This window comes from Mus musculus, chromosome 4 (genome assembly GCF_000001635.26).
Source record: "Mus musculus strain C57BL/6J chromosome 4, GRCm38.p6 C57BL/6J".
Classification (NCBI taxonomy): domain Eukaryota; kingdom Metazoa; phylum Chordata; class Mammalia; order Rodentia; family Muridae; genus Mus; species Mus musculus.
Window position 1 is genome coordinate 94,629,457 of NC_000070.6, and position 21,903 is coordinate 94,651,359.

Below are 21,903 nucleotides of genomic sequence, written 5' to 3' on the forward strand. Positions count from 1 at the left end.
AAGACAGCATTCTCAACAAATGGTGCTGGCACAACTGGTTGTTATCATGTAGAAGAATGCGAATTGATCCATTCTTAACTCCTTGTACTAAGGTCAAGTCTAAGTGGATCAAGGAACTCCACATAAAACCAGAGACACTAAAACTTATAGAAGAGAAAGTGGAGAAAAGCCTCCAAGATATGGGACACGGGGAAAAATTCCTGAATAGAACAGCAATGGCTTGTGCTATAAGATTGAGAATTAACAAATGGGACCTCATAAAATTGCAAAGCTTCTATAAAGCAAAAGACACCGTCAATAAGACAAAAAGGCCACCAGCAGATTGGGAAGGGATCTTTACCTATCCTAAATCGGATAGGGGACTAATATTCAATATATATATAAAGAACTCAAGAAGGTGGACTCCAGAAAATCAAATAACCCCATTAAAAAAATGGGGCACAGAGCTAAACAAAGAATTCTCAGCTGAGGAATACTGAAGGGTTGAGAAGCACCTGAAAAAATGTTCAACATCCTTAATCATCAGGGAAATGCAAATCAAAACAACCCTGAGATTCCACCTCACACCAGTCAGAACGGCTAAGATCAAATTTCACTTGAGAGCTGATACTGGTGAGGATGTGGAGAAAGAGGAACACTCCTCCATTGCTGGTGGGATTGCAAACTGGTACAACCACTCTGGAAATCAGTCTGGCTGTTCCTCAGAAAATTGGACATAGTACTACTAGAGGATCCAGCAATACCTCTCCTAGGCATATATCCAGAAGATGTTCCAACAGGTAATAAGAACACATGCTCCACCGGGCGTGGTGGCGCACGCCTTTAATCCCAGCACTCAGGAGGCAGAGGCAGGCGGATTTCTGAGTTCGAGGCCAGCCTGGTCTACAAAGTGAGTTTCAGGACAGCCAGAGCTATACAGAGAAACCCTGTCTCAACCCCCCCCCCCAAAAAAAAAGAACACATGCTCCACTATGTTCATAGCAGCCTTATTTATAATAGCCAGAAGCTGGAAAGAACCCAGATGTTCCTCAACAGAGGAATGGATACAGAAAATGTGGTACATTTACACAATGGAGTACTACTCAGCTATTAAAAAGAATGAATTTATGAAATTCCTAGGCAAATGGATGGATCTGGAGGGTATTATCCTGAGTGAGGTAACCCAATCACAAAAGAACTCAAATGAAATGTACTCACTGATAAGTGGATATTAGCCCAGAAACTTAGAATACCCAAGATACAATTTGCAAAACACATGAAACTCAAGAAGAATGAAGACCAAAGTGTGGACACTTAGCCCCTTCTTAGAATTGGGAACAAAACACCCATGGAAGGAGTTAGAGACAAAGTTTGGAACTGAGACGAAAGGATAGACCATCTAGAGACTGCTGCACTCGGGGATCCATCCCATAATCAGCCACCAAACGCAGACACTATTGCATACACCAGCAAGATTTTGCTGAAAGGACCCTGATATAGCTGTCTGTTGTGAGACTATGCTGGTGCCTAGCAAACACAGAAGTGGATGCTCACAGTCAGCTATTGGATGGAACACAGGGCCCCCAGTGGAGGAGCTAGAGAAAGTACCCAAGGAGCTGAAGGAGTCTGCAACCCTATAGGTGGAACAACAATATGAGCGAACCAATACCCCTGCCTTCCCCCCCCCCCCCCGAGCTCGTGTCTCTAGCTGCATATGTAGCAGAAGATGGCCTAGTTGGCCATCAGTGGAAAGAGAGGCCCCTTGGTCTTGCAAACTTTACATGCCCCAGTACAGGGGAACACCAGGGCCAAGAAGTGGGAGTTGGTGGGTAGGGGAGCGGGGGGCGGGAGGAGGTGGAGGGGAGGGTATAGGGGACTTTCGGGATAGCAACTAAAAATATTAATAACATGTAAAATGTGCTATTTATTGGTTTAATGAGCTAATATTTATTGAATGGAAAGAAGTTAATTAATGATCTGATATATAGCTACCATTTAGATAGTTTAGATTTTACCATCACTAATTTATATTACAAATACAAAAAAGAAGTATTACATTTTAAAATATAAAAGTATAGATTAGAATGTTATAAATATAATAGTAAGGCTTCTTAGTTTTTGTTTTTGTTTTTTTGGATTTTCGAGACAGGGTTTCTCTGCAGCCCTGTCTGTCCTGGAACTCACTCTGTAGACCAGGCTGGCTACACAGAACACAGAAATCCGCCTGTCTCTGCCTCCTGAGTGCTGGGAGTAAAGGTGTGCGCCACCACGCCCAGCTGGCTTCTTAATTTTTATCATCAGCTACACCAATGTAGTTTTTTGACTAGTTTGACCTTTTATTTAATAAAAACCAACCACTTCCCCCCGCATAAGAAAAAAACAAAACAAAAAGAATCCCATAGTTGAAAACATTACTCAAAAACAAAATTCTGTCACAGTGCTTTAATTCCAGCACTCCAGATGCAGTGGCACTCAAATCTCTGAGTTCCAGACTAGCCTGGTCTGAATTACAAGTTCCAGGACAGTCAGGATTATATAGTTGAGACCTCTCAAGAAACAAAACAAAACAAAACAAAAACATACACATAATAAAATTCTGGCTCTGCTACTTCCTCAATGTCTTTAAAACATAGACTATAATTTATATGTGATAGAGTATTATAAAAACTGAATTAATACAGATACCGGTTCCTGGGCACTGTTTGGGACTAGCTAAGGCTGCGCTGTTACTCGCTGATAGCATTCTTTGACTTAAGGGTTAGACTTCATGTATTAATGCACTGTTTATGCTTTTTTTGTTGGTTTTTGGTTTTGTTTTTTTTGTTTTTTTTGCTTTTTACTTTTTAGGGAAAAACGTTGTTTTATATTTTCACTATTATAAATTTGTAAAACAGTTACTATTTTCCAGAAGGGGGAAAAGTACAAGTGGCAGATAATTTCCAGAGCCGCTTTTTTCTGTTTCAGACTTTTCTTTAAAAACTTGGTCTTTTCAGAGCAGGCAAAGCTCTTCAGTGTATGTGTATGGTCTTAAAGGGACAGTCTCTGATTACTTCTCACTTTTCTACACAAAACATTTAGTATGTTTAGTTTTTCATTGTAACTCACTATTTTTTTCTTAGGAAATAAGATATGTGGAAGGAAGTGACTAGGTAATTATAAAAATAAACATGTATATTAAGACTTACCTAAAACATTAAGACTAACAAATGGTACTTTTTTTAACATATATTTTTTCTTTTAGTTGGTAGATAAACTTAATACCAATACTGAAATGGAAGAAGTAATGAGTGATTACAACATGGTAAGAAAATATATAAATATAATCTAGCTCCATATAAATCATATCCTATAAAATAAAGCACTATTTAGAAGTAGTTTGATAAAACTTTATGGATCTTATAGGCAGTGTCACTCTGATTATAAATATTCACAATTATTATTCTGCACCCTTCATTGTTCTTTTAAGTCTCGTGATCCCCCTCCCGGTCCTCATCCCATTCCTCCTCAGCCCATCTCTAAGATGATATCTACCTCCACCCCCACACTACTAGACCTCCCCACTCTCTGAGGCATCAAGATTCATGACAGTTTGGTGTGGGATTGGGCGCATCTTCTCTTACTGAGGCCAGATCAGGCAGTCTTCTGCTGTACATATGTCGTGGGCCTCATATCAGCTCATCTATGCTGCCTGGTTGGTGGCTCAGTGTCTGAAAGATCTCAGGGGTCCAGGTTAGTTGAGACTGCTCGTCTTCCTTATAGGGTCTCCTTCCTTTCCCTGATTCAATCTCAGGGGTCCATTGGTTGGGTGTAAGTATCTGCATCTGACTCTTTCAGCTGCTTGCTTGGCCTCTCAGAGGGCAGCCATGCTAGGCTCCTGTCTTTTATAAGCACACCATAGCATCAGTAATAGTGTCAGGCCTTTGAGCTGGATCCCAATTTGGGCCTATCACTAAACCTCCTTTCCTTTAGTCTCTTCTCCATTTTTGTACCTGCAGTTCTTTTAGACAGGAACATGGGTCACAGTTTTTGAGTATGGGATGGCAACCCCATCCCTCCACTTGATGCCCTGTCTTTCTACTAGAGTTGGACTCTACAAGTTTCCTCTCTCCACTGTAGGGCATTTCATCTAAGGTCTCTCACTCTGAGTCCTGAGAGTTTCTCACCTCCTACCTCCCAAGTTTGCGTGTTTCCATTCTTTCAGCTGGTTGTCAGGGTTTCACTCTTGTTTCTCCCCAACAGCCCCAACTCCATGCCTGATCATAGTTTTCCTCTTCCCCTCCCCACCCACATCTCTCCCTCCCTCTGCACCTCCCTCCCACCCCCATTGCTTTCTTCTCCCTATCAAGGGGGATTGAGGCATCCTCACTTGGTCCATAAACCTCTGTTTCAACTGATCTTACATTTACATTTCTTGAATACATATTAGTTAACTATTTTGGCTTTAACCTTTTTTAAAAAGATTTTATTTATTTTTATTTATATTAGTACACTGTAGCTGTCTTCAGACACACACCAGAAGAGTGCTTCAGATCCATTGCAGATGGTTGTGAGCCACCATGTGGTTGCTGGGAATTGAACTCAGGACCTTTAGAAGAGCAGTCAATGCTCTTAACCGCTGAACCATCTCTCCAACCCTGGTTTTAACTTTTTTAAATGTTTCTTTAGGTTTTAATGTTTTAAAATAGAATTAAAACTCAATAGAGATACTATCTTTTAAAGTCTTCTTTAAAGTGCCTGGATGTTTGTCTGTAGGACTGTGCCCTATGCCCTCAGAGGCTAGAAAAGGGGATCACATTGCCTGAAACTAGGGTAACAGATGGCTGTGAGCTCCTGTATAAGTGCTGGAAAACAAACACAAGTCTTCTGGAAGAACAGCTAGTGCTTTTAACTGCTGAGCTATGTTTCCACTCATGGTTTTTGTAACAAGAAGGAAAAGGAATGGATATGATACTAGACATAGCCAATAATACTGTGTTTGGTAAATGAGAATTTGTCTTTAGTGGTTATGTTAATATCTAATGTATTTTCACTTTAAACATTTGAATAAAGTATAACAAGATCTACAGCTTATAATTTACTTATTTTTTGCTAGCTTATAATTTATTTACATTATAAAAGGCTTCTATGAAAACAACATTTAAAAAAATTATTTTTTTCAAGACAGAGTTGTTGTTTTTTTTTTTTTTAAATGTAACCTTGGCTGTCCTGGAAGTTGCTCAGTAGATCAGGCTGGCCTTGAACTCAGACATCTGTCTGTCTCTGCTTCTTGAGTGCTGAGAAAAATGACATGCCTCACCGAGCATGGTGGCACACACCTTTAATCCCAGCACTTGGGAGGCAGAGGCAGGAGAATTTTCTGAGTTTGAGGCCAGAGTGAGTTCCAGGACAGCCAGGGCAGAGAAACCCTGTTTTGAAAACCCAAAAAAAAAAAAAAAAAAAAAAAAAAAAAAAAAAGAGACATGCCTCACAACAGCCTGACTAAAATAAAACAATAACAACAACATAAAACCCTAAAACCCCAGAATTTTTAAAAAATGACTTGTAATTTGGGGTTCTAAAATAATTTTATAAAGTATTTTTATTTTTATAAACTTAGAAATGAATATTATTGCTAGAAATAACAAAACCTTTAAACCGTCTAGTCAGTTTTGTGGTATCAGACTCAGGTCTAGGTGTATATGTATATGTATATGTATATGTATATGTATATGTATATGTATATAGAGCCAGCTAGGAGTCATAGGAATCATGAAGGGTTTAAGAGCAAAATTGTGTTGCTTCTAGATTTAGCATATAGCTAATCAAGGATGTATGTATGTATGTATATATGTATGTATTTATTTATTTATTTTATTTACTTATATGAGTACACTGTAGCTATTTCAGACATACCAGAAAAGGGCGTTGGATCTCATTACAGATGCTTGTGAGCTACTGTGTGGTTGCTGGGAATTGACCTCAGGACCTCTGGAAGAGCAGGCAGTGCTTTTAACTGCTGAGCCATCTCTTTAGCCCTTAACCAAGTATTTAGTGAACATACAGTATATTTCTGAAATGTTGTTTACATAAATTAAGTTTAAATTTAATTATTGGATAGATGACTAAAGAAAAATGAAGTATTTTGGTATGAGCTTATTATGTTAATATAAGGACTAATTTATTTATCTGGTAGTGTTTTTTGTTAGAGGAAGTTGTATTTTTTTCTAACTTCTGCATGTGGCATTATTGTAATTATAATAATCCCATTTAAATCATAATCTTTAGAGTAATTGCTACATAGAGTTTGGTGCTTACCCTTTATTTTTAATGAATAATGTCTGTGTTAACTGTTTACACAGCTTAAAGCTCAAAATGACAGAGAAACACAAAGTATGGATGTCATATTTACTGAAAGACAAGCGTAAGTACATATGCATAAATGAATTTTGGTATGTGACTTAACTTGTGAGTCATTTATTTCCTTATACAATTTTAACTTTTTCTCTTATTTTGATTTTGTTAATTGTTGGATTAAACTTTTATTTGTTTTTATTTCATGTGCACTGACATTCTTCCTGCGTATATGTCTTGCAAGGGCATTGGAGCACCTGAAACTGGAGCCACAGAGAGCTGTGAGCTGCCATGTGGGTGCTGAGAACCGAATCTGGGGCCTCTGGAAGAGTATTCAGTGCTCCCAACCACTGAGCCATCTCTCCAGCCCTTAATTGTTGGATTCTTATGAGTTGATATCGTACTCAAACCCAGAAGTTTGTCAGTATCTCTGACTCTGTCTCCCAAGTGCTGGGATTACTAACAAGAACCACAACTGGCATCTTACTGAAACCTTACATTTAAAGTACATATTTGTAATAGAAAATGTATCATCATTTCTTAATTTACCATAACATCTTAATATTAAATTTATCTAAATGTCAAATATATGCTGTTTTATTTACTCCCAAGGAGCTAAATTCTATACAAAGGGAAGGTCTACCCAGTTTATAAGAAGATTTCTGCTTCTAAAGACTTAAACTCTAAGACGAATTATGTCTTTATATCTAGCACTTAGAATTTTAACCTAGGCTTTTAAGTAGATTGAACTATGATCGTTTAGTTCCACTTCAGTGAAAGAAGTTATCAATCAGTAGGCTTTGTACATTGTCCTTGATGAGCATTATTTGAAAATTATGAAAAGATCTTCATTATTAGTCTTTTTTTGTAAGAAGGTATCATGTACATTCTTTTGAATATCTTTATTAAAGAGAAATTGGAATGTCAGAGCATTGTATGCTCGTGTATCATGTACCAAGGTCTGTTGTCACATTTCTACCTGTGTTCCATCTTCAACTCTTTTCCTTCTCATGTATACAAAGAAAATCACAGAAAATGTGTTACACTACTTCATCCATAAATGTTCAGTGTTTTACAGATGCAAGTAAATACACTTAGTTTTTCCATGTATACAATGGTAAAATACATATTTTGCTGGTTTTTAATTTCATTCTTTAAACTGTTAAGTTGTTAAAATAATATTTGCGGCTTAGCTATTATAAGAGAATTGGCAAACATTTCACTTTAGATAGACCCTTCCTATGTTAGGGCTATTTTTTCAGAATGTGTCTTTTAATCTATTAATATGTTGTGAGCTATTAGCTATTCTTCCAAGAAAGGGTTTGTTTATCAAATAAATTTTAATGTTTCTGTGTGTGTATGGAATACACATACAGAGAGAGAGAGAGAGAGAGAGAGAGAGAGAGGAGAGGAGAGAGAGAGAAATGAACCCAGGGACCTGAACATGCTATATAGATGCCCTTCAAAAACTTAGTACTGTACTCTTGAGTTATCAGAGAACACCTGAACTTAGTAAAATCTATAAGTACTAAAGGAAAAAAATCTTTAACTATGTTTAGATTTAGATTCCTTCAGTAATTTGACCAGTTGCCTTTTTCTTCCTCTATAAATGGTTGTCAGTGTCATTATAGAAAATCAGTGTTCTACAAATCAATTTGGGAAACATTGCTCTGTTTATTGAAACAGAGATAGATGTGTGTGGATTACTTAAATATTCTCAGTTCTAGCTCACAATAATTTTAAAAATAATCTCCCAAAAGAAATAGAGAAACGTTTAGTCTTTTAAAGAAAATTCATAATTGTTATGATGCCCATTTTAGGAGCCATTGTAATATCAATCATGGCAGTTGTATATGGAATTCTTCCTAACAACCACTGTCAAATGCAGTAGTGGTTAGTAGGGATTATTCCAAATCACTACATCTGTGCTTTAAAGTGCTACAAATTTTTGAGGAAATTTTGTTTTTAAGTTTAGGCAGCATATTCTTTAATTCTGTGAATTCATTTGTGAACATAAGATCACTTTATATAGTTAAAGCTGCCTGTTCCTCACTTTGATAATATAAGCCTAAAATTTGTATTTCTTTATTGATTACAATTTTAGTATAATTTAAGACATCACAGCATGTGTATTTTTTAATATAAGAATCTGCTCATTTTAGTTGATAAATAATTGTCCTTAGGCCTTGTTTTTAGCAGTCTGTAGTTTCCCGAACACTGCTGACACTAGTAAATGCTGGTAGTATAGATAAATCATTAAACTTACAGCTAACCAGTGTATGAGTAATTGCATTTAGACTTCCTTGTGACATATAGAAAAAAGTAATAACTGTGATATTAACATAAGGTACTAATTAATATGAAGGTTTGCTGTTTATAGTTTTGTTTGCCAAATAAAAATCTCTGTCTAAGCTGTAAATAGTCTGAAAGTATTTTTCAGAATTTAAACACGATAAAATTACTTTTCTTCATGTACCTCATTGATATCTATGTATCTGTCTTCAATAAACCCATCATCATCTACCACAAATGCATGCAACTGTTCAAATATCACTGTGGTGTCTTCAGAGTTCGTATCTGTTATTTGTGAAAGAGAACTTGGGTTTCTTGTAAGACCATTTTCATAGGTTTCTGCCTCATGCTCTTCCAGGCGATGGTGGTTGTAACTCAGCAGAATATTGTACCATACTGGGCACTTGATAGCAATGAAGATAAGCAGTGAAGTTAGCAGTACAGTGGCAACAACACCAACCAGGAAAGCCCAGCTTTTCCCAAGAGGCTCATGCTCTTAAATAGAAGAGAGAAATTTTGTTAAGTTGACAGAAGTCAAGCAGAATTGGAAAGGAACATACTTTACAGTTTTCTGTGAATAAAATTACTAATACACTAAAGACAAGTGTGGACAAGGAACATCATTTACCAAAATGACTACAAGTTGAGCAACCCTAACTAAAAAACCCAAGATGCTCCAACATTTGTAACTTAACCTTTTGAGCCCTACCATGACTTCACAAGTGGAAAACTCATAGAAGGCTTCAGCAGACAGATAGGTCACAGTAAAAGACAGATTATCTCCATACTACACACATGTGGTATTTTTGACACATAGATGAATTTTATGTTTAGACTTGGATCTCCTCTCAAATATGCAGTACTCCATATTAAAAGAAAACCAGGTATTGTTACAAGCTCATATAAAGCCATTAACATATGCTTGTGAAGTGTGGTGTCTAGTCTAGTAGATAGTAATTAATACTGATATCATGCACATGGCATCTAATTGAGCATGGGTTAGAATTCCAATATTTTATAAATTTTTGTTGAGATGAAGAATTGTTCTTTTACATTCTTCCTAGAAACTCCAAACAGTTAAAGACAAAAAGAACAGTATGTTTCGTACCGATACCTTCAGCAATAGTAATATCAAAATCAGTCCATTACCTGAGGTCCATGTTAAGTTGTGTGAAGAGCTATTGAAAGATGAATTCCTAGTGGACTGAAAGTCTTCAGTTATAGTGGAAATAAATGTAGAGTGGCATTCAGTTGTGAAGGGCGCTGACTTGATGCTGTCGTGCTTTAGCTCATCTGGGTAGCTACACATGGTCATGTTCTCGTTTTCTGGTAAAGTAATAAAGATGTATTATGGACGAGAGAAGTAGTTCATAACACAGTATTGATTTAGAATTTTTGATAAGTCTGTTTCCTTAAACAATAAGAAGGGCTGGAAAGATGGTTCAATAGTTAAAAGCACTTGGTAGTGTTGCAGAGAATCTGCATTGAATTTCCAGCTTCTACATGGTGGTTCATGATCATCTTTAACTCTAGTTTTGGAAGATCCAGGGCCCTCTTCTGAACTTGCAGTCACCAGGTATACATATGGTGCATATACATGCAGGCAGAATACTTATAATGCAAAATAAATGAACCAAAGTTTTTTTATTGTAAGATAGTGACTCAGTTTGCATGTCAACGTATTGATCCATATTTATGTTATATAGATTAAATGCAGTGTGTATTTTTCATTTGGTTTTTCTGTTGGAAAATTTCTTTTTGGGATAGCATTGGAAATGTAAATGAGGAAAATACCTAATAAAAAAATAAAACAGATTATTGTTGTAATCTGGTTTTCAAGCAGAGCATGATGTGCAGTTAACAAAATAAGTCAACACCTTGGGTTCAGTCCCCAGTGCTAGAATTAGGCACATCTTGTGTATTTTGTGATACAATACCCTAAAGAATATATAGGAAGTTCTTGAACATCTTTTTTTAAGCTAGGACCTTTCTGTGTATTCCTAGCTGGTCTGGAACTAACAGAGATCTATCTGCCTCTGCCTCCCAAGTTCTAGAATTAAATGTGTGCCCTATCACACCTAACATATAAAATTAATGTTTTATAACGACCCTTCCTGTATATATCTTCAAATTGCCACCCCCCTACAAGGTCGGGTGAGAGCGTGTCTATTCTGAAGTTTCAGCTGTTTTGTTTTGTTTTGTTTTGTTTTTGCAGTGGGGGGCGTGTTGTTTGTTTGGTTTATTTTAATTGTTGTAGAAATGAAGTTCAAGGCCTGTGTCAACCATTGAGCAATGCTTCTAGCCCAGCTGTTTCTTTTCGTCTGTTCTAATTCTGACATAAGCCACCAAAGCTCAGTCACATTGTCTTAATGCTTGACTTGAAGTAGGATCGCTTACCTAATGTCACATTAGACGTGTTCAGCCAGTTGTGCAACTCAAGTAGACCACAGGTACAGTTCCATGGATTTCCATCCAGAGTTAGTATCTCCAGATGAGGTAGCTGTGGTGCATCGAAGAGGCGTATCAAATTGCCTTGCAGATTCAGAACTTTTAGGTTATTTAGAGGCACAAATGTATCGGGATTCAGTTGTAATATTTTGTTTTGGCAAAGAAATAATTGTTTTAGTTCATTTAAGCCAACAAATGAACCCTGTTGAATTACACTGATTGAATTTCCACAGATATTTAAAATTTCTAGGTTGAGAAGATTCCTGAAACTGCTGTTATATAAGGCAATGATGTTATTCTCCATCAGGTAGAGCTCAGTGAGTAAAGAGTACATCTGCAGCACCCTGCTATCTGCAGCATTCAGAGTAATTCGGTTATAACTGAGATCAAGAATGGTAACATTGGTACTGATACCCTCTGGAATCAAAGTGTAATTCCTTCTGCTGAAATTACATGGGACTTCCTAGAAAAGAAAAGAAAAACAGAAATGATTTCATCAGAATTGATTAAAATTACATATCCAAGAAGAGATATTGGATCATTCTGGAAAAAGTTGACCTTAAACATAAAAAAGAAGAGCAAATGTGTTTCTTTATGCAAATGGAATAATGATGAGTAAGGAGATTCTGATGCAACCACTTAGGGAGAGCCAAAGATATCTTCCACCTGTTACATAAGCATTACAGAAAGAATATTTCAATGTTTCTCTTATAGAAATACAAGGGAAATATAATTCTGTTGACTTACTCAATCTGAAGTATTGGCATATGCTTGTGATCCCAGCACTTGTGAAGTCTTAGGCAGGAGACTAACAAGTACAAGAACAACCTTAGCTGCAAAGTGAGAAGCTTTCTCAAAAATATAGACAAAACAGACTAAAACCTTACTTGATGTTTTAGCATACAAGATAAATATATATGGGAGAATTGTTAAAAGTAAGTATTTTGAAGTTTGTGTAGATACCATTCCATACCTAGGGATAGAATAATTACTTTTATTTTTGTTTTTTGGGTTTTTTTTTTTTTTGGTGGGTGGGGGGCTTCGTTTAAGACAGGGTACTCTATGCAGCCCTTGCTGTCCTGGAACTCACTTCTACAGACTAAGCTGACCTTGAACACAGAGATCTATCCACCTGTCTCTGCTCCCCAAGTACTGGGATTAAAGATGTCTACCATCACCACCCAGTTGCTCTCTACCAAATATGGAACCATCCTCCTTGTGGTGATACACACTTTTAATCCTAGGAAGAGGCAGATGCATTTCTATAAGTTTTAAAGACAGCCTGGTTTACATAGTTGTCTCAAAACAACATCAAATTAAATCATGATTGTTAATGAGCTCTAATACAAGAAATGATTCCCATATGTAGATGTACATTCGAAGAAATAGTTCTTAGCTAGCTCTGCTGTTGAAATAATAATGCAGCCACATGATGATAAGCTTCCATTTTCTGTTTTGTATTGATTGACATGATGGGTTTGTGTTGATAATTACTTGCAATAGAGCCTCAGTATATTGCAGTAGATGGCCAACTCCTGATCATCCTGCCTCCATCTACTGCATGATGGATTACAGGTTTATGTTAACACAGTTGACTTAGTTGCTTAAAAACTGTTTTATGGTTTATTTTTGGCAGAACTAGGGATTGAGGTAAGGCAGCATATAAAAGTTCCCCCACTGAGCTCTATGCCAAGCCTGTATTTTATTTATTTACATTATTATGTTATAGATGTAGATTGTGTGCTTACCTGTGCGTGGAGGAGGAGAGGTCAGTGTTAGATGCAATTTAGATTCTCATGTTTGTAGCAAACCATTTCACCTTTCTTACCCCCATCCTATGGTTCGATTTGAACTGATTTTTGGTTTTCTTGTGTGTGTATGTGTCCTGACTTTTTTTTTTTTTTTTTTTTTTTGGTCTTGAAACTAATCTCTGATTTTAATAGCTAAGAGTTTCCAGAGTTGTACTTTATTCAGCTTTTTATATTTTTATTATTATTTTATTTTTATTTTTTTAATTGGGTATTTATTTCATTTACATTTCCAATGCTATCCCAAAAGTCCCCCACAAGCTCCCCCACCCCAGCTTTTATTTTTAAAAAAACTTTATTTGTATGTGTGAGTCCCTCATGTAAGTATGAGCATCATGTGTCTGCTTGGTGTCTGTGGAGGCCAGAAAGAGCTTCAGTATTCCGCATCTGGGATTACAGGTACTTAGGAGCCACAGTGTGATTTCTAGGAAAGGAACCTGAGTCCTCTGCAGGAGCAGAAAGTGCTCTTAACTGCTGAACCATCTTTTTAGTTCCATTTGGTCAGCTTCTATAAAGAATTCACTTTATAAAACAAAGAATGCTTTGTCAAATTGGGCTTTTGCCCAGAGGTTACAGAATTTTAGTATACATAGTAAAAATTTTATTTTGTTTTAAATTGAATTTATTTTTGTACATGTGTATTTGTGTATGTGTTTGTGTATCCATGCGCCTGTGTGTCCCTGTGTCCATGTGTGTTTGTTGTGTGTGCTTTCATGACTCTCCATGCACATGCATGCCATAGCACATATGGAGGTAGAATACAGTTTTCAGGCGTTCTCACTGGGGTTTAGAAATGGAACTCAGGTTGTTAGGCTTGGTGGCTTGCACCTTTAGCTGCTAAGACATCTCACTGGCTCACAGAATTAATTTTTAATAGTTTGTCAGTTGTGTTTATTTCTCTTTTGTTAGTCTTTTGCTTTTATGTATTTTACTAGATTTTTATACAGTATATTTGAGAACATTTTTATTATTGGTTGAAACTTACTGTTTCAGAAGCTTGGCTTTTGACAGATGGTAGTAGCATGGAGAAGAGCCAAAACATGAAGCGTGTGACTTTCATATCGAAGGCCTAAGAGAAAAGAGAATAATTCCATCTCAAAAGATCATAGGGTTTTAGAGGTTGAGGACATACATGCATTTTTCTCTTAAAAGAAAACAGGAAGCACTCACATTGCTTTTCAGTACCCTGTTGCTAACCTTAACCAACCTTAACCAACCTTAACCAACCTTAACCAACCAAACCCCGCCCCTGTGGACACTGAGGTTCAGGGTTTTCCTCAGGTGGGTTTATATGTAAGTACACTGTAGCTGTCTTCGACACTCCAGAAGAAGGCATCAGATCTCATTATGGATGGTTGTGAGCCACATTACATGTGGTTGCTGGGATTTGAACTCAGGACCTTCAGAAGAGCAGTCAGTGCTCTTAACCGCTGAGCCATCTCTCCAGCCTTCGGGTGTTTTATTAGCTTCAGATGTCATGAAAAAAGAGTTGTGTTAGAAAGTCTCAGCATATATGTATATGAAAAATCTCAAAGGAACATATTTATTATGTATAACACATGATTATTTGTATACTTCACTAGATTGATGCTTCTTGGTATTTTAAATTTGAGTGTTGTATTAATATTATTGATCAATTTGAAGTGGTGGAAGATAAAAATCACTAGTTTTTTTTTTTTTTTCGAGTATTCTCTACCATAATTTCCAGTACATTGACCCATCACTTTCTTACAGATACTTAATGATTTTTACCACATAAATATTGCGGATTTATAATGTCATTACCACATGTAAATTATTGTTTACTGAACCCTGAAAATAGCATGATTACTTTTTCCATTTTAGGCTTTTTTTCTGATAAACTGAGCTTATTTTTCTCATGTGTTTAGTTTTCTGTGTTTTTTTTTTTCATAAATTTATTCCCATGCTTTTCCATAGCAAATTTCTCAGTAATTAGTAGGTGCACAGTAAGTATTCCCTCCGTGTCAGCTGCATAAAAAGCCTCTGCTGGAGCTGGTTCCTGTGCTTAGTCTAGAGATGTGGACTGAGGAGCCCACGGCTGTTTACCTTTCATGTAGACATCCTCTGTAGTCTTTGTCACACAGTCCTGTTTTCTAGAATTCCCAGGCTTATTTTATAGTTTTGGGTTTTTTTTTCCTTCTTTTCTTTTCTTTTTTTTTTTTCTTTTTTTTTTTTTTTTTTTTTTGGTTTTTCGAGACAGGGTTTCTCTGTGTAGCCTTGTCTATCCTGGAACTCACTTTGTAGACCATGCTGGCCTCGAACTCAGAAATCTGGCTGCCTCTGCCTCCCGAGTTCTTTTCGTTTCGTTTCCTTTCGTTTTTCTTTTTGGTAGGACATCATAATTTCTAAGAATGACCATGGGAAGGACCTTTGTGTTGTTGTTGTTTTTTTTAAGCTTGGATGGTTATTTGTTTTTAAATTTAATTTTATTTGTAATTCATTTTTTACAATCCATATTCCACCCTCCCACCCTCCAACTGCTCAACATTCCACACCTCCTCCCCACAACACTCCATCTCCACATGGATGCCCCCCACCCTCCACTCCATCTGATCTCTAAACTCCCTACGGCTTCCAGTCTGTTGAGGGTTAGGTGCATCATCTCTGAATGAACACAGAGTGAGAAGTACTCTACTGTATGTGTGTTGGGGGCCTCATATCAGCTGGTGTATGCTGTCTGTTTGGTGGTCCAATGTCTGAAAGATCTTGGGGGTCCAGATTAATTAGGACTGCTGGTCCTCCTATAGGATCGCCCTTCTCCTCAAATTCTTTCAGCCGTCTCTAATTCAACATGAGAGATCAGCTGCTTCTGTCCACTGGTTGGGTGCAAATATCTGCATCTGACTCTTTCAGTTGCTTGTTGGGTCTTTCAGAGAGCAGCCATGATAGATCCTTTTTTTGTGAGATCTCCATAGCCTCAGTAATAGTGTCAGGCCTTGGGACCGCCCCGTGACCTGGATCCCACTTTGGGCCTGTCGCTGGACCTTCTTTTCCTCAGGCTCCTCTCCATTCCCATCCCTCTTAATTCTTTCATACAGAAACAATTATGGGTCAGAGTTGTGACTGTGGGATGGCAACCCCATCCCTCACTTGATGTCTTGTCTTCCTGCTGAAGGTGGGCTCTATAAGTTCCCTCTCCCTACTGTTGGGCATTTCATCAAAAGTCCCTCCCTGTGAGTCCTGGAAGTCTCTCACCTCCCAAGTCTCTCGTGCACTCTGTCCTCCCCTCCTCAACCTCCTATCTCCCAAGGTTGCCTGTTTACATTCTTTCTGCTGGCCTTCAGGGCTTCAGTCCTTTTTCCTCACACAATACCAGATCAGGTTCCCTTCTCCTCCCCACTCTTCCCTCCCACCCCATCCACTCTCCCTCTCAGGTCCCTCCCTCCCTTCTTCTCTCCCTCCCCTCTTATGATTGCTTTCTTCTCTCTCTCAAGTGGAAAAGAGCAATTCTCAAATTCATCTGGAAAGGCAAAAAAAAAAAAAAACCAGAATAGAGAAAACAAATTTTAACAATAAGAGAACAGTTGGAGGAATCACCATCTCTGGCCTCAAGCTTTACTACAGAGCAATAGTGATAAAAACTGCATGGTATTGATACAGAGACAGAAATGTTGATCAGTGGAATAGAATTGAAGACTCAGAAATAAAACCACACACTTACCCATACTTGATTTTTGACAAAGGCGCCAAAAATATACAATGGAAAAAAAAAAGCGTCTTCAACAAATGGTGCTGGTCTAACTGGCTGTCTGTGTATAGAAGCATGAAAATAGATCTATATTTGTCACCTTGTACAAAGCTCAAGTCCAAGTGGATCAAGAACCTCAACATAAAACCAGATTCACTGAATCTAATAAAAGAAAAAGTGGGAAAGAGCTTTGAACTCATTGGTACAGGGGGAAGTTTCCTAAACAGAACTCCAGTGGCTCATGCTCTAAGATCAAGAATTGATAAATGGGACTTCATGAAATTGGAAAGCTTCTGTAAGGCAAAGGACATAGTAAGACATATTGGCAACCTACAGATTGGGGAAAACAAAAAACAAAAAAACTTCACTAACTCCCCATCCAATAGAGGGCTAATATCCAAAATATATAAAGAACTCAAGAAGCTAACCACCGAAAAAACCAAACAACCCAGTCAAAAAATAGGGTATAGAACTAAACCAAGATTTCACAACTGAGGAATCTCAAATGGCTGAGAAACACCTAAAGAAATGTTCAAAGTCCTTAGTGATCAGAGAAATGCAAATCAAAACGACCCTGAGATTCCACCTTACATGAGTCAGAATGGCTTAGATCAAAACCTCAGGTGACAACACATGTTGGAGAGGATGTGGAGAAAGAGAAACACTCCTCCATTGCTGGTGGGATTGCAAACTGGTACAATCACAGTCTGGAGGTTCCTCAGAAAATTGGAAATAGATTTACCTGAAAACCCAGCTATACCACTCTTGGGAATATATCCAAAAGATTGCCCACCATGCCTCATGTTCATAGTGGCCTTATTTGTGATAGCCAGAAGCTGGAAATAAGCTAGATGTCCCACTACAGAAGAATGGATACAGAAAATGTGGTTCATTTACACAATGAAATACTATTCAGCTATTAAAAATGAGGACATCCTAGCCGGGAGTGGTGGCGCACACCTTTAATCCCAGCACTCAGGAAGCAGAGGCAGGTGGATTTCTGAGTTCGAGGTCAGCCTAGTCTACAAAGTGAGTTCCAGGACAGCCAGGGCTACACAGAGAAACCCTGTCTCGGGGAAGAAAAAAAAAAAAAAAAAAAAAAAAAGAATGAGGACATCCTGAGTTTTGCAGGCAAAAGGATGGAACTAGAAAATATGATCCTGAGTGAGGTAACTCAGTTGCGAAAGGACATGCATGGTATGTACTCACTAATAAGTGGATATTAGCACCCCCCCAAAAAAAAACATATAGAATACACAAGATACAGTCCACACGATTCAAAAGGCTCAACAAGCTGAAGTGCCCAAGTGAGGATGCCTCAGCCCCACTTGGGAGAAGAAAGCAATCTGTCAGGGCAGAGGTCCGGAGGTCTTTTTGCCTCCTCCTCTGCTTCCAGAATACCTGATAATAGTAATTAAATAAGTTTCTGTAATAGAAATCAAGTGAATATTCTGCTTTTTCCATTGTTAACATGGGAACATTTGCTTTTGCAGTTTACATTTAACTATTAACTTCTAGACTTCTAAATTTTATTTTTACTTCCCAGTCCATTCTCTCTGTTTTTGTGGGCTTATACTCCCTTTTACCTTTAACTTTTATTTTAGTCAGGTTTTAAATAGAAGCCAAAGTTAATAAGTATATTCAGTATGCTGCTCAAAGTAGAAATTGCCCCATATTGAAAAGTAATAATCTTAGTAGTTATTTTCTATTTAATCATTTTATTCATGTTGATGTTTCATATTCTGTCTCTCTACCTATTTTCTCAGAGTTCATCCCAGAAACCTTTTTACACACAAATATGTTTGAATGGATTTAGTTATTGTCATCTTTAGGGAGTCTGCTAAAATTTAATCTTTTATACCTGAAAGCATTTATTATAAATACTTATTGAAGATTTTTTAAAAGATTATTGAATCCAAGCAAGAAGTAGAAAAACTAAGTAGATTAAGAAGATTCTTTCGAGTTACTGAAATCTGTTTGCTCATAGGTGATAAGAATTTATTATTTTTCAGTGCTGGTCTATTCTTGTCCGCTCATTTATTGCTTTCAATTTGTTGACCTGTTTAAGTTAATTTCCCTTCTTTTTGTCATTTTATAATCAAGCTTGCTAGAAAAAGCTACTTTGCTTCCTAGATTTTATACAATACGCATTTTATATGATATATACACATACACACAAACATATATATATAAATAAAATAAAACTCTTTTAGAGCCAGAATGAGATCAAATGACATCTTATTCCACACCATTGGCTAAAAAGAGAGGTGCCTAGGTCATTTATCAAAGCTAGCTTACCTGTTCTAGGAACAGTTTTATAACATCTTTGATGGCTTGCACTTTTCAGTGGTATGGTAAACTTAGTCCTGAAGTCCCCGGTGGTACACAGACATGAATGAGGAAGAATAAGTAACAAGTAATAGTTTTTCAGACATATGGTCTACAGATGGTTAGAGAAAACAACTAGGGTTAAATGAACTGATTTAAAGAAGAGATGGGTGGAACAGAAGCAAGTTAGAGCCAGACGTGCTTTTATCCCAACACTAGGGAGGCAGAGGCAGGAGGATCTGTGTGTTTGAGGCCACCCTGATCTCATATGCATTCTAGGACCTGTCTCAACCCCCCCCCCCCCACCGCCTCAGAGATGAGGAATAAAAGTGGAGTTGGGGCAGGGTTGTCAAGGGAGAAGGAGTTAGAGGATCATGTTATGTTTACCACCTAGTTATTGCTTTCTAGGGTGTGTTAAAAGACAGTTATGAAGTTAGAAATGTTTTCTTGATGAGGTTTAGACTGAAAGGCAGCATATATTCAGGGCTTTACACTTTCAGTGTATCTGCAGCATTACAATGTTTAAAGTTTTCATGCATACTGTCTGCAGGCTTCTTCACATAATGCTTATAATTTTTGCTAGGGGAGAGATCAATAGAGAGTGAATGGTAACCATTGTGATACTACATAAATCCCCAGACATAAACACTTCCTTCAGAAAGTCGATTTTAAACCATTTTTTTAAAACACAGTTAAATGAAAAACCTTTTTAAGGTTTTTCTCAATTTGAAAGTTATTTTGAAATGATTTTTGTGTTTTAAAATGAATGTAAAAAATCAGGAAGAATTAGAGCATCAGTTTCTGTTTATTTAAGAGCTCTTTACACAGGAAGACCAAATGTATACACAAAGGAATGATGCTGATATGGAAATTGTGATTCTCTTAAATCAAAGTTTCAGTACAAGTTTAGGAATTTTGGGTTATTTTTATATGACTTCATATGAGCAAAGAGATTAAAAAAAAGATTCTGCATTTGTTTTGGTTTTATTAAATAAAGTCCAGAAGTAATTTTATTGTTCAAAATTTTACATATTTATGCCATAATACAGTGCTTTTGGAGTAAAGCGTTGTTGACAGTTATAATTATTACTCTAATTACTTTATGATTTTTATATTTTAAAACTTAAATAATAACTTATTAGAAATTATATTTGAAAAATAATAATGGTAGTAATCATCCAATGTCAGTAGTTTCAACTAATTCTTTTGATCTTGTAATATTTTTTTAAGTATGAATAGAGTTTATTCAGGGCATGGGGAGGGGAGTAAAGCGGGTAGTGGAGGCAGAGAAAGACAGAGAGAAGGAGAGAGTAGAGAAGTAGAGGCCTGCCATGGCCATGAGCACGTGGAGAGAGGAGGAAGGGAAGGAGATAGGGAAGGGGAGAGCAAGAGCAGTAAATTTGTTTTAAGGTTAAAGTTACTTCAGACTTCTCTGATTAACATTTAAAAATAAAAACATTAAAAAATAAAAATGATATTAAAAATTTGATTCGCTTGATGATAACTTTTGTATTCCATTATAACTTGATTTGAAAGAGCCGTTGCCTGTTTCGTAGGTTTATATTATTTCTGCAGTAGACAGTGGGAAAATATGATCATGGCCTCTGCTCTTTAGCACTAACGGCAAGGATTGCTCTACAGATCTGACAAAGTTAACAACAGCTAGGCCTTAAGTATGTAAGCACTTACCTTTCCTTTCTCCTTTTTGTATCTGAGAGCAGTGTGTGCGAGTTTACTCTGCTTCTTCTACACCATTAGAAAAGCCTGTGTCAGAAGGTCTCATTTCACTGTTCTAACCTTTGAACTCGTAAACAAGTGATTAAAGGCAAGCTGGACTTCCTTAGCAAAAGATTGACTAGAACTTAATTTCTTAAAGACATCCTTGACTTTTTAAGTATAACAAATAACATAGTTTACTTAGTTTTTGTGTTTAACTTCAAAATTTTATCAAAATATTAACAATTTAATTTTGTGGCTTAAAGTGTAAAATATTGAGAGTATTTTTGGAAGATATTACTGTCTAAGTTAGGGTTTCTATCCTTGCACAGACATCATGACCAAGAAGCAAGTTGAGGAGAAAAGGGTTTATTCAGTTTATACTTCCACATTGCTGTTCATAACCAAAGGAAGTCAGGACTGGAACTCAAGCAGGTCAAAAAGCAGGAGCAGATGCAGAGGTCATGGAAAGATGTTTCTTACTGGATTGCTTTCCCAGGCTTGCTCAGCTTGCTTTCTTATAGAACCCAGGACTACCAGCCCAGGGATGGCACCACCCACAATGGGCTGGACCCTCCCACCCTTGATTACTAATTGAGAAAATGCCTTATAGCTGGATCTCATGGAAGCATTTCCTCAAGGGAGGCGCATCTCTCTGTGATAACTCCAGCTTGTGTCAAGTTGACACACAAAACCAGCCAGTACAGTTTCTAAAGTAATGTAGGTTAATATTAAAGCTATTTTAGATTTTGCTAGATTCAAATGAAAAATATATCACCAAATTTTATATTCCACTGCCTTTCAACATTGTTGTCTGTTCATTTTTACGATACCTTGCTTTTATTAGTCACTTTACTGCCAAGTTATTACAGGGGCAAAGTGCTCAAGCCATTTAAAGACCTGGCAGCCATTATATACCTTCAGAAAATAAGATACCTTCCTTGTGATGCAATCGTAACCCTCTGTAGGGTAGAATGCAGTACAGTACGAGCTCCCACCAATCTACAGTGAGGACTGCAAGAAACAAGGGTTTGTCGAGTCATGAAATATAGGTGAGCTCATGAACTCACCTAAATTTTAACACTAGAATGCACATGCTAATTATTGATGGTCAGAGGGAAAATATGACTGCCTGTTCAGTGAAGAAAAAAGAAACAAAGAAAGGAAAGGAAAGGAAAGGAAAGGAAAGGAAAGGAAAGGAAAGGAAAGGGAAAGGAAAGGGGAAAGGGAAAGGGAAAAAAAGAAAAGAAAAGAAAAGAAAAGAAAAGAAAAGAAAAGAAAAGAAAAGAAAAG

The 21,903-nt window shown here is 37.1% G+C and overlaps 2 protein-coding genes across 14 annotated transcripts in view; one reads left to right on the forward strand and one right to left on the reverse strand.

Moving 5' to 3' along the window:
• The window catches only part of Ift74 (intraflagellar transport 74), an 89,968-nt gene that overhangs the window by 26,191 nt on the left and 41,874 nt on the right, over window positions 1-21,903 (forward strand). For all 11 annotated transcript variants that reach the window (XR_001784189.2, XM_006503326.3, XM_030253727.1 and 8 more), the window contains 2 exons: window positions 3,221-3,280; window positions 6,318-6,379. Coding sequence is in view for 10 of the 11 variants with exons in the window: in XM_006503326.3 (XP_006503389.1) it covers window positions 3,221-3,280; window positions 6,318-6,379 (122 nt within the window). In the remaining variant the exon portion in view is untranslated. The remainder of the gene's footprint in view (window positions 1-3,220; window positions 3,281-6,317; window positions 6,380-21,903) is intronic.
• Lrrc19 (leucine rich repeat containing 19) lies at window positions 6,265-20,688 on the reverse strand. 3 transcript variants are annotated; one of them, NM_001356281.1, is made up of 6 exons: window positions 20,584-20,688; window positions 18,865-18,932; window positions 13,843-13,926; window positions 10,999-11,512; window positions 9,751-9,927; window positions 6,265-9,096 (listed from the first exon to the last, which is right to left on the reverse strand). In NM_001356281.1, the coding sequence occupies exons 3-6, from the start codon at window positions 13,915-13,917 to the stop codon at window positions 8,768-8,770; spliced, it is 1,095 nt and encodes a 364-aa protein (NP_001343210.1). In that variant the 5' UTR covers window positions 13,918-13,926; window positions 18,865-18,932; window positions 20,584-20,688; the 3' UTR covers window positions 6,265-8,767. The 3 variants fall into 3 exon arrangements, with proteins under 3 accessions (NP_001343210.1, NP_780514.1, XP_006502677.1); NM_175305.5 differs by lacking the exon at window positions 18,865-18,932; XM_006502614.4 differs by lacking the exon at window positions 20,584-20,688 and having other exon boundaries at window positions 7,197-9,096; window positions 18,865-19,118.

Coding starts and splice junctions, on each gene's coding strand:
- Lrrc19 (NM_175305.5), bottom strand. CDS start 13,917: ATGAAAGTCACACGCTTCATGTTTTGGCTCTTCTCCATGCTACTACCA. Junction 11,513..13,842: donor AAAGCCAAGCTTCTGAAACA/GTAAGTTTCAAC, acceptor TTTCTTTTCTAG/GAAGTCCCATGTAATTTCAG. Junction 9,097..9,750: donor CAACTTAACATGGACCTCAG/GTAATGGACTGA, acceptor CTTCTATTTAAG/AGCATGAGCCTCTTGGGAAA.